General features: G+C 43.1%; 1 protein-coding gene across 1 annotated transcript in view; it reads left to right on the forward strand.

Annotated features, from left to right (window-relative positions):
• The window catches only part of HSD17B2 (hydroxysteroid 17-beta dehydrogenase 2), a 76,956-nt gene extending 66,404 nt beyond the window's left edge, over positions 1-10,552 (forward strand). Inside the window, exons 4-5 of the mRNA XM_026495314.4 lie at positions 4,530-4,667; positions 10,109-10,552. Coding sequence (XP_026351099.1) covers positions 4,530-4,667; positions 10,109-10,446 — 476 coding nt within the window. The 3' untranslated portion in view covers positions 10,447-10,552. The remainder of the gene's footprint in view (positions 1-4,529; positions 4,668-10,108) is intronic.
• The last annotated feature ends 1,824 nt before the right edge of the window (positions 10,553-12,376 follow it).

A 12,376-nucleotide genomic window follows, 5' to 3' on the forward strand; every position in this document is an offset into this window, starting at 1 on the left:
GGGAGTTCTGGTTTTCCACCATTATCATACTTACAGAGCCAGGAATAAACAATAAGGTCATCTCCCTTCCACTGGCCTCAGGACTCTGGCTCAATTGAGGTCACATGCTCAGCTCCAGCCCAATCTCCTAGTCCAGGGAATGGAGTATTGTGATGGGTCAGTCTGCCTCTTTCAATGAGAAAGACAGACCATTAATTGATAGTCTTCCTACAAAAACAGGGAGGTAAGGGTGAGTATTTCCCAAAAGGAAATTATGTGAGCCAGACCAAAGTTTTAATAATCATGTACGAATAAGGATGATATTTGAATTTTTCTAGGTCTCTTTTCTTCCATGCCTATGTTCTCCCCATCCCCCCCACAAGTTTTATTGAGATATAGTTGACATATAATTTTAGTTTAAGGCGCAAAATATACTGATGTGATATGTGTATAATTGCAAAACGATTCCCGCAAAATGTTAGTTACCACCCATCACCTCACATAGATACAACTTTTTTTTCTTGTGATGAGAACTTCTAAGATTTACTCTCTTAGCAAATTTTCAAATATACAATACAGTATCATTAACTATAGTTACTATGCTGTACATTATATCCTTGGAACTTATCTACGTTATAACAGGAAATTTATACTTTTTGACCACCTTCACCCATTTCACCCCACCCTCCACCTCTGGTAACCACCAACCTTCTCCTTACATCTATGAGTTTGTTTTTGTTAGATTCTACATCTAAGGGAGATCATACAGTATTTCTTTGCTTTCTGACTTATTTCACTCAGCATGATGCCCTCAAGATCCTCAAGGTCTATCCATGTTGGTGCAAATGGCAGGATTACCCTCCTTTCTAATGGTGGAATAATATTCCATTGCATATATATACTAAGTTTTCTTTATCCACTTCTCCACTGGTGGACACTTGGGTTGTTTCCATGTCTTGGCCATTGTAAATAATGCTGCAGCGAACACAGGGGTGCAGATGTTATGCTCTTTTTTAATTGATAATTTTCAGATTATCCATAGATTTACCTAAAGTATTAAGAAAGAATAGAGAGAGATCTTATGTACCCTTTACCCTGTTTCCTCCAATGGTTAAATTTTGCAAAACTATAGTACAATACTATAAGCAGCATAATAATAATGATAATCTACCAGTGTTATTCAGATTTCCCCAACTTTACCTGTACTTGTGTGTATTTGGTTCCATACATTTTATCACCTCATTTTCCTTTTAACTGCATTGTATGCTTTCAGATCAAGGCTAGATAATCAGATTTAAGGCATGGAAATAGCTAATATCTCTACTAGGATTGTTCTTTAAGAAACCAGCTCATGATCATTGCAGTCATGCTTTCTTAGTGTGCAAAAATGAATTCAGTGTTTTATAGGGGTCCAGGAAGAGGTAGCAGAAAGCCTATCAAAGAAACAATGGTTTGTTCTACCCACTACAGATCAGAAGGTGATGCCTTCAGTAACCCCTAATAAATGATCTTTAATAAATGTTAGATGTGACTATGAGCCATATTTTGTTGTCTCAAATACACTGCCAACTTTAATTTGAGGATAGAGGTAGGACCCAGGCCAAGAGAACTCAGGGCTAGGAAGATGTTCTCCCATGGATGAAACATACCTAACTAGAAGAATAAAAGAGACTCTGGCAGGGGAAAGGAATCATTTGCAAAGTTCTGAAATCAGAAGAACAAAGACAAGCACATATAGGAAACTGGACCCATGTTTAGTTTGCTGAGAAATCACCAAAGGCTGGGAAACCTGGTGGGACAGGGATGCCTGTTAAGAGCAGGGAACACAGGAAGTCTTCCACCCATGCCTAGATAGTTGCACAAATGTCCTGGGGGAATTAGGCAGAGAAAAATACCCGTGAAGTCATCTTTGCCTGTTCCTGATGTGTCTATGGTCTCTGGAAGCCAGGTGCTGGTGTTTTCTTTCTTTCTTCCTCCCTGCCTTCCTCCCTTCCTTCCTCCTTCCCTCTTTTTCTTTCCTTCTTTCTTTCTTTCTTTCTTTCTTTCTTTCTTTCTTTCTTTCTTTCTTTCTTTCTTTCTTTCTTCCTCCTTCCCTTCCATTTCTTTTCCTTTCCTATCCTTTCCTTTCCTTTCCTTTCCTTTCTTTAAAAAATTGAGATATAATTGACATACGATAAACTGTTCATACTCAAAGGACACAATTTGTGGGGCTCCTGGGTGGCTCAGTTGGTTAAGCATCTTACTCCTGGTTTCAGTTCAGGTCATGATCTTGGGGTTCTGGGATTGAGTCCCACATCGGACTCTGCTTTCCATGGGTCATCTGCTTCCTCTCTTCCTCTCCCCCAGCTCATGCATTTTCTCTCTCTCTCTAAAATAAATAAAATAAAATCTTTAAAGTACACAATTTGGTTAGTTTAGACATGTATGTACCCAGGAAACCATCACCACAATTAAGATAGTGAACATGTCCATCATCCCCAAAAGCTTCCTTGTCCCCCTTTCTAATCCTTCCCCCACCCCACTGCAGGTAACCACTGATCTGTTTATGACTGTAGATTGGTTTGCATTTTCTAGAATTTTAAATATATGGAATCATATAGCACATACTGTTTTTTTTCTTTTTTCTTTTATTTAATTTATTTTATTTTATTTTTTTTTAAGATTTTTTTTTATTTATTCGACAGAGAGAGAGACAGCCAGCGAGAGAGGGACCACAAGCAGGGGGAGTGGGAGAGGAAGAAGCAGGCTCATAGCAGAGGAGCCTGATGTGGGGCTCGATCCCATAGCGCCGGGATCACGCCCTGAGCCGAAGGCAGATGCTTAACCGCTGTGCCACCCAGGTGCCCCTGTTTTTTTTTTTTCTGGTTCTTGCATTCACCATAATTATTTTGAGACTCCTCTATGCTATTGTGTGTCAAGTTTATTCTTTTTTAAAGATTTTACTTTTAAGTAATCTCTACGCTCAACACAGGGCTCAAACTCACAACTCCAAGATTAAGAGCTGCATGCTCCACCGACTGAACCAGCCGGGCGCCCCTCAAGTTCATTCCTTTCAATGAACTTTTTAAAATGGCTGAGTTGTCTTGCATTGTATGGCTGTGTCTGAGTTTGTTTAGCCATTCACCCAGGGCTTGCTTCTTTGCCTAGAGAAATCTTGGCCAAAGCTGGTCCAGTCATCCTGGGCTCCCCATGAGGTCCCCTGCCTGTTGTGAGCCCTCACTGTCTTCAGCCCTTCCCAGTCTCAGTGTCTTCCAGTTCAAGAACATCAGGAACACATCTGTATTCATTTCCTAGGGCTGCTGTAATAAATTACAGGGACTTGAAACAACAGGAATTTGTTCTGTCACAGTTCTGGAGGCCAGAAGTAAAATTAAGGTGTTGGCAGGGCCAACTCTCTCTAAAGGCTCTAGGGAAGAATGCCTTTTTGACTCTCCCAGCTTCTGGGGGCTCCAGGCATTCCTTGGCTTGTGGCAGCATCCCTCCCATCTCTGCCTCCAACCTCACGTGGTCTGTTCCCCCGTTTCTCTGTATGACTTCTTTTCTGTCTCTTACAAGAAAACCCATTATTGAATTTAGGGCCCATCCTGATCTGGGGCGGTCTCATCTTGAGACCTGTACTTTAATTACATCTGTAGAGACTCTTATTCCAATTAAGGTCACTTGACTTCTCGGGATCCCTTTGCTTCTGCTTTCCATAGCTCCTCCTGAACACGAGGTGCAATGATAGATCCAGTTTAAAGGATCAGTTTCTCCCAGCTTCTAAGCTAAGTGTGGTCCAGGTGCAATAAAGAGCATCATCCCAGCCCTGAGTAGCCTTCCTAGAATAGGCCCTTTCTCCACTCCAAAGATACCCCGCGGTTTCCTATGGTGTGCCTTACTCCTTGTTTTGACAAGTATTAGATCCAAGTTGTTCAACCACAGGTGCTGGAATGGGCTGACCAGTACCCCTCCTCTGGATATGTCCACCCAGAATCTTAGAATAGTGGTTGGCCAAACTGGAAGTTCGGCGGGGGTGGGGTGGGGGGGTGGGTAGAGCCTCTTTATCTCACCTGAATCACATTTAGCTTAGAAGCCAGGACAGATTGACGCTTGGTTGTCGTTGGACCAGCTGTGATGGAGCAGCTATGGAAGGCAGAAGCAACAGAAGCCAGACCATGGTTGTGACCAGAATAGGCACTAACCTGGGTACAGCGGGCCCTTGCCTGCCCTTTTTCTGCCTTAGTCACCACTGATACCAGTTCCTGAAATGCAGTAGGTCCTGTTTAAACACTTAGTAGATTGGGTGCCTGGGTGGCTCAGTTGGTTAAGTGTCTGCCTTTGGCTCAGGTCATGATCCAAAGGTCCTGGGATCGAGCTCCCTATCTGTTTCCTTGCTGGGCAGGGAGCCTGCTTCTCCCTCTCCCTCAGCCTGCCATTCCCCCTGCTTGTGCTCTCTCTCTCTCTCTTTGTCAAATAACTAAATAAATCTTAAAAAGAAAGTAAATAAACACTTAGTGGATGAACAAATGAAAACATTGGACTGATTTTTTTCTCTCTTATTATTCCCATAGGAGGGGTCCCAATGGAAAAGCTGGCAGCCTATAGCTCATCCAAGGCAGCTCTGACCATGTTCTCAGCAGTCCTGAGACAAGAGCTTTCCAAATGGGGAGTTAAAGTCTCTGTCATCCAGCCCGGAGGCTTCAGAACGAGTAGGTGTCTAAGCCCAAGAGCCCCTCAGTGTTCACCCTGAAAGGGATGCTGAAGGTCCTTCTGAAGTGGTTTTGGAATCTAGGTGAAGTTTGGTGGGGTGGGGTCCAGAGCCAATGGCCAAGAAAGAATTCTGGAGATGTCTTTGGCGCAAAATGGTGGTTTATTAAAGCATGGGGACAGGACCCATGGGCAGAGAGACCTGCTGCACGGGGTTGTGAGGGGTGACTGGTTATATACTTGAGAGTTGGGGGAGGTAAGGAAAAGGAGGGTTTCAAAAGGATTTTCATAGGTTAAAGACTCACAGGATTCTGGAGGCCTTGCCATTGTCAAGTTGGGGGTTGTTTTTCCCTCTAGCAAGTCATTAACATGAAGACGGTTGGGATCTTCCTGGAGGAACATCACATGCATCCCACCCAGGAGTGTGGGGACTGGGGGACTGTTGCAGGATGTCGACATGTGCTGTGTCGTCAGCTAGCCTTCTGCTCCCTCATCACTTTGTTCTGACAGAGTTCAAAGTGAACCCCTCAGTGGTTGGCCAAAGAGGGGTTGGGATGGATGGGCCTCTTTTAAGAATAAAGGGGCAAGGGCCAGGTTCTTCAATGTTTGGTTGCTCCCCTGGGTCCTTCCACAAGGGAATTAAGTTTGTTTTGTTTTGTTTTTTTTTAAAGATTTTATTTATTTATGTGACAGAGAGACAGCCAGTGAGAGAGGGAACACAGCAGGGGAGAGGGAGAGGAAGAAGCAGGCTCCCAGCCGAGGAGCCCGATGTGGGGCTCGATCCCGGAATGCCGGGATCACGCCCTGAGCCGAAGGCAGACGCTTAACGACTGCGCTACCCAGGCGCCCCGGGAATTAAGTTTTGATGTCATATGTTTTTCAAACACTATCCTCTCTTCTCTGAAACATATGACCTGCCTCCTTTCTACCCTGGAAGGAGATGGCCTTCCTCTCCTCTCCCCTCTCTGAATTTCTGAACCTTGAGCAAATGCAGACTGCCCCTGTGGCTCAGTCCTAAGCTCTGGGCCATCAAACTTTTTTGATTTAAGTGAAGATGTAAAAAAAGCATGCTTATAAAAAAAATAGGAAGAAAATTAGGGGCGCCTGGGTGGCAGAGCGGTTGGGTGTCTGCCTTCGGCTCAGGGCGTGATCCCGGCGTTATGGGATCGAGCCCCACATCAGGCTCCTCTGCTGGAAGCCTGCTTCTTCCTCTCCCATTCCCCCTGCTTGTGTTCTCTCTCTCGCTGGCTGTCTCTATCTCTGTCGAATAAATAAATAAAATCTTAAAAAAAAAAAAAAAGAAAATTAAAGGAAAAAAAAAAGCATGCCTAATAAAAGACCACAAACTGGGAAGGATTGCTAACACTAAAGAACAAACTCTGAAGATCTGAATGTTAACAAAACCCACAAGATAAAATCTGAAAAAAAGCCCTGAACTTTTGTCCTGAAGCACTTGGCAGCCTGGATCCCACAGAGTTGTCCAGGAGGAGCACGGCTCAGTTGAGGAGTGGTTCTGGGAGGGAATCAGAGAAAGAAACCAGTGGCACACAGGTTGTCAGGCTAGACCACTGCAGCTGGAACGGGGGGAGGAGGAAGCCTTGAAAGGGGCTTCCAAACTGGGGGCTCCCTGGGCAAGGAGAAGAATGGAGCAGAGTTGTTGGAATAGGAGAGTGGGCCAAAGGCAATACCAGATGTGACAGATTGAGAGACTGGGACAGAAGGCGTGGCAGAGAGGAAAGCCGGCTGACAGGTAACATAAGGGGAAAGTGATGAATTTGACTTTGAACCTGGCGGGAAGGTTGAGGGTTTGATGACACAGCCAAAGAAAACTTCCAACACAGATGTAAGACTCCATTTGGACCAGAAAGCAACCCTGCAGTTAAGTTACAGTTTTGAGGATTCACCAAAATTGTTAGAGCTAACATTTTGAGGGAGCTGGTCTTAAAAGTGCTAGTTACTTTCCATACATTATTCCCTGACGTTGTTGATTTTATTATTACTACTGTTACCAGTAGTAGTAGTAGTAGTATTTTTAAAGATTTTATTTTTGGGACCCCTGGGTGGTTCAGTTGGTTGAGTGTCCAACTCTTGATTTTGGCTCAGGTCATGATCTCAGGGTCATGAGATTGAGCCCTGCATCAGGCTCCACACTCAGTGAGGGGTCTGCTTGAGATTCTCTCTACTTCTTCCTCTGCCCCTCCCCCCAACGCATGCATGCACGCATGCACTTTCTATAAATAAATAAATAAATAAATAAATAAATAAATAAAATCTTAAAAAAGAAAAAGATTTTATTTTTAAGTAATCTCTACACCCACACTGTGGGGCTCAAACTTTCAACTCCAAGACCAAGAATCGCATGCTCTATCACTGAGCTATCCAGGTGCCCCTTATTTTTATGTTTATTTAAAAAACTTGTTTATTCATCTGTTTGTTTGTCTTTAAAGATTTAAAGAAATTTTTAGATACTTTCTACACCCAGTGTGGGGCTCGAACTTACAACACTGAGATCAAGAGTTACATGCTCCACTGACTGAGCCAGCCAGGTGGCACACCCCCCCCATTTTTTAAAATTGAGAAATATATCATATACAGAGTTTAACAAATTACTATAAAAACTCATGCACTTAACACCCAGATCAAAAAGTAAAGCATTGCCAGCCCCCAGAAGCCCCCATATGATCTCTAGTCTTAGCCCTCCCTGTCCTCAACATGTACCCACTTTCTTACTTTTTGTAACAACTTTTCATTTGCTTTTCTTTACAGTGTTACATCCATACATGCATCTCCAAACAATAGAATTTGGCTTTACTGGCTTTTGAACTTTGAATGGAATCAGCATGTATATGTTCTCTTGAGTCTGGCTTTTCTCATTCACCATCATGTTTTCACGGATCATCTATGTTGTCTGTAGCTGTAGCTAATTTATTTTCATTGCTATTCAGTATTCTGTGAACATGCCACAATTTTTCTATTATTGATGGGATATTTGGGTCACTTTGGGACAGGTATGAACAATTCAGCTCTAGACCCTTTGACACATGACACATACCGTGGTGTACGTGTATGTGACTTTTCCAGTGACACATTCCCAGGAGTGGAATGACTGGATCATGGAGTTTAATTACCCTCAGCTTTATTGGATAATACCAAAATGATTTTAAAAACATTGTTCCAATTTATACGCCCATCCTTCCCCTATATGTCTTAATCCACACCACAGCCCTGAGGGATAGGCTTAATCGCCATCATTTGCCAGGTACGGACATTAAAGTAGGGTGGGTGATCTGTACCCCAGTCTAGGTACGTGGGACACTTTGGTGGTGGGCAATCTGAAAGCTAGATCCCCAGGTACAGTGCTCAGTTCTTTAGACTGCCCTCAGTCTAAAGGTGATTCTGATGGGCTCTCTGAAGGCAAAAGGCCAGACAGTGGAAGGCTGAGGACTCCAATTTGGAGAATGATGCTCAAAGCCGGGGTGGGGTTAGGGGTGGGGATACAAGAGGAGGAATCTTCAGGGAGACAAAGAGCCTCTGGAGACATTCAAGGGGACAGAACAGATATTTTAGTTCCTGCAATAAATAGCTAAAACATGTTTCATGATTAGCAGATTTTAAGCACTTTATATACATAATCTCACTGAATCCTCACCTATGACGTAGACATCGTAATAGTCCCATCTTGTAGGAAGAAAACTGAGGCTCAGACAACTTAAGAGCCACAGAGGTGGTATGAGTCAGAGATGGGATTTGGATCCAGGTCACCCTAACAATTTCATTGTGTGTGGCCCCAAAGTGCCAGGGGTTGGGTTTGTGGGTGTCAAAAGTGGCAGATGAAGGTTGACAAAAGTCTGGTGGCTCTGTCACCGATAAAGAGAGCTTTGGGGACTCTGCACAGAGTACCCGTGAAGTGGTTAGAAAGTCCACGAGGTGTTTAGAGAAGGAGGAAGTGGAGAGGAAAAGGAATCCCTCAGCCTGGGAAAGCAGAGACTGGGGGAAAGTTAGCTGGAGGAAAAATAGTTCACACAACATGCTGTCCAAGATCCAGAAGCCTCTGGAGTAATTGTCAGGGTAATCGTTTCTTTAAGTGTGGTCTCGTGCCGTCATGAGAAGAACCAGGCAATTGCAATCCCTTCGCATTTCTGTTAGTTTAATGGGACGTCACTGGCTTACATTTCACAAACAGTCTCCCCAGCAGACCTGATATCCTGGAGTCACCCAAGCTAGTAAACCAAGGCTCATCCCACAGCAATCCCAGAGCGATCACACACTTTGCAGGAGGGAGCATGGGGTGCTGCAACCTTTCTGGAAAGTAATCTGGCAGTAGGTATTGAAATCCAAAATGCAGGTGTCTTTTGACCAGCTAACCACATTGTGGGGGCTGCCTGCAGATGTAAAAACAGTGAAATACAAAAGGATGGATTGTGCAAGGCTATTTATGGCAGTGTCACCGAAATGTTGAAACCTAGGAATGACTGGAAAGACCTTTGATAGAGAAGTGGTGCCTAAAAGCTGTTCAGTGGGAAATTTCTGCTGCTCTGGTTTAAATCTGTAGCCATTGACTATGAGAGGCAGGTCTGTGATTTATTACTAAGCAAACAATCACATCTTTAAAAACATGTATAGTATGATCCTTTTTGGTTTTTGTTTGTTCCTGGTAATATACAGTTAAACCAAAGCCTTCTATGTGTATATATGTTTGTATGAACAAGGAGGGAATATAGAAAGACATAAAACTGTAAGTTACCTTAGAGGAGATTAATTTTAAAAACATATACATCTCATTATTTACTTTATTTTATGTAATGAGCAGGCATTGCTACTATATCTTAAAGTTAATTATATAATTAAATTGTATATGATAAGCAACCATTGCTTCTATATTAAATGTTTATATTTATTTAATCACAGATAATTTATATGTTAAAATTTAAATGTACATTTAAATTATATTTATTATAATTTGTTTAAAATTATATTTATTAAATAGATAAGATGATAGTCAACATTGTATATTTAATTTTATACATAGAAATAGGTATCACTTCCATATTAAAAATTATACATGGTGAATCTCACAGTGTAATATATGATTCCATTTACATAATGTCCAAATCCAGGCAAAACTGCTCTATTCTGTTAACTTGGGACAGTGGCTCCTGGGAAGGGGGCTGGGAGTGGGGCTTTTGAGGCTGGTTTGCCTTCTCCTTCTGCTGCACGAGCTATTCGGTTTGTGGAAAACCAGTCATGTGTGAACTTGTCCATACATATGTTGAAAAAAATACATTAAATACCATTTAAAGCGCATTTTTTAAAAAAAAGGTGTTTGGGAACGCCCATCCTTCCCAACAGAAGCCAATTCCCAAGGGCCTGCTTCTCTGGTGGGGTCGGACATGCCCGATCTGGCCTCCCCACTATCTGAGTCCCCCTTCTTCTCGCATCACAGATATCGCAGGCACGAGTGAAATGTGGAGCAAGCAGGAGAAGGACATCCTGGACCACCTTACCTCCGATGTGCAGGAGGATTATGGCCAGGACTATATCCTTGAGCAACGGAATTTTCTTAAACTCATCAACACGATGGCCAACACAGATATGTCCCCTGTGCTCCTGGACATCCGACATGCCGTGTCTGCTAAGAGCCCCTTTGCCTTTTATGCACCAGGGCCAATGGCTTATTCATTGCTCTGCTTTGTTTCCTTTAGTCCTACTGGCATATTTGATTATTTTATCAAAAAATGGTATCGCTCTATAGGGGCCTTGCCCAGAGCGCTTATTAAGTAGGCCTAACTGAAGAATAAGCCACATGGGCAAATATGTGGGAAATGTTAGTTTTGGAACGAAAGGGAAACTTGAACTTCCCATTAAAGTTGTGGTTTCCTACCTCGCATTCCTTGTGAATTCTGTTGATTGAATAGGACTTAGTGGTGAGAAGGCTGGTGGGTAGAACGGACCACCATGAAGGGCGTTAATCGAGTGCCTGCTCTGCATGGATACATTTCAGATATTCTCTCATCTAGTTCTCATCAGAGAACCAAGGTAGGTAACTCCACCTCTACTTAACAGGTAAGGGAATTAAGGATCAGAGAGGGTAAGTTCCTAGTTCATTGTCACACAGCCAGCAAAAGACAGTTAGAATTGAAATCCAGGTTGGACTTCACTGCTTACCAGGAGAGGAGGAGGAGAAAGAAATGGTGGGAAAAATGAGGTAGAAAAGGGAAAAGAGGAGGAGGAACTGGCAAGGACCACAGTCAAATGGAGTTTTTCTCACGGTGAATTGATATCCTGCTGTACCTACTGTATACAAGGTATTGATTCTTGTGTGTAATCAACGTTCTGTGCACCTCGTCTCCCTTCCTCTACCTAGAGCCCTGGAGATAATAGGATGAGGTCTCCCATCTCAAGCAGAGGGCCTTTTGGTAGACCCAGGGCAAGTGAGTGGCTGGTTTGTTGACCATAGTAACCATCACTGTCACCTCCATCTGAGCATCCCAGAATGGAAAAGCCAGCATCGTTACCTGGAGAAGACAGAAAAAAGGGAGCAAGGTCAGATACCAAGAGAGGTGGGGTCAAATTCACCTGGGGGAGGCAGAAGGGGAGGAGCTGGTGAACAGGGCGCACATAAAAGGAACTAGAAAACATAGCAGCTGACATGAGGGTAGCAGAGGTCCAGACATTGCAAACCTCTCTTTGTCCTGTTTCCTTTCTAGAATGCACAGGTTCTCTTTCTGTTTTCCAACCTCCTGGATATTTTAGGAGAATAGAAAAACTGACGATGTTCTGTGGTTTACCCCAAAAGAAAATAATAAATAATAAGGTGGTGAGATAAAGAGTTATGAAATTATTCATATGATAAAGTTTTAAGGGCTAGTCATGCCAACTGCCCAGTAGTTCTCCATAATTGCTTTACGGCAGAATGGAAAGAAAGGAAAAAAAAAATTCAGGGTTTAGCCATTGAGTTCCCAAATAAGTACTTTTGGAGATAACAAGTTGTCAACACCAAAGCTTTCATTTGCATGCCTCAGATCTTGAGAGAGCAAAGAGTTTATGTAACCAGAATTTGGAGGAGGACTGAGGATTATGTGTTTCACTGTAAACCAGTGGTTCTCAAAGTGATCCCTGGACCACAGCATCAGCATCAAATGCAGATTCTCGGGGAGCCTGGCTGGTTCAGTCGGTTAAGTGTCTGCCTTCGGCTTAGGTCATGATCCCAGGGTCCTGGGACTGAGTCCAAAATAGGGCTCTCTGCTCAGCGGGGAGCCTGCTTCTCCCTCTCCCTCTACCTGCTGCTCTGTCTATTTGTGCTCTTTCTCTCTCTCTCTGTCAAAGAAAGAAAGAAAGAAAGAGAAAGAGAGAAAGAGAGAAAGGAAAAAAAAGAAATGCAGATCCTCAGGAGCCAATGTAATAATATTTTAGTTTCTTATGGCTCCGGTAACAAATTATGAAAAACTTAGCAGTTTAAAAAAATACGTTATTATTTAACAGTTTGGGAAGTCAGAATTATAAAATGGCTCCTACAGGGCTAAAATCAAGTTGTCAGCAAAACTACGTTTCTCCTGGAGGCTCTAGGGGAGAATTCATTTGTTCCTTCTTCCAGCTTCCAAAGGTCTCCTGTATTCCCTTGCTCATGGCTGCATCACTCCAACCTCTGCTTCCTTGGTCTCCTCTCCTCTGACTCTGCTTCCTTTTTATAAGGGCCGTTGTGATGGCACTG

This window comes from Ursus arctos, unplaced genomic scaffold (genome assembly GCF_023065955.2).
Source record: "Ursus arctos isolate Adak ecotype North America unplaced genomic scaffold, UrsArc2.0 scaffold_19, whole genome shotgun sequence".
Classification (NCBI taxonomy): Eukaryota; Metazoa; Chordata; class Mammalia; order Carnivora; family Ursidae; genus Ursus; species Ursus arctos.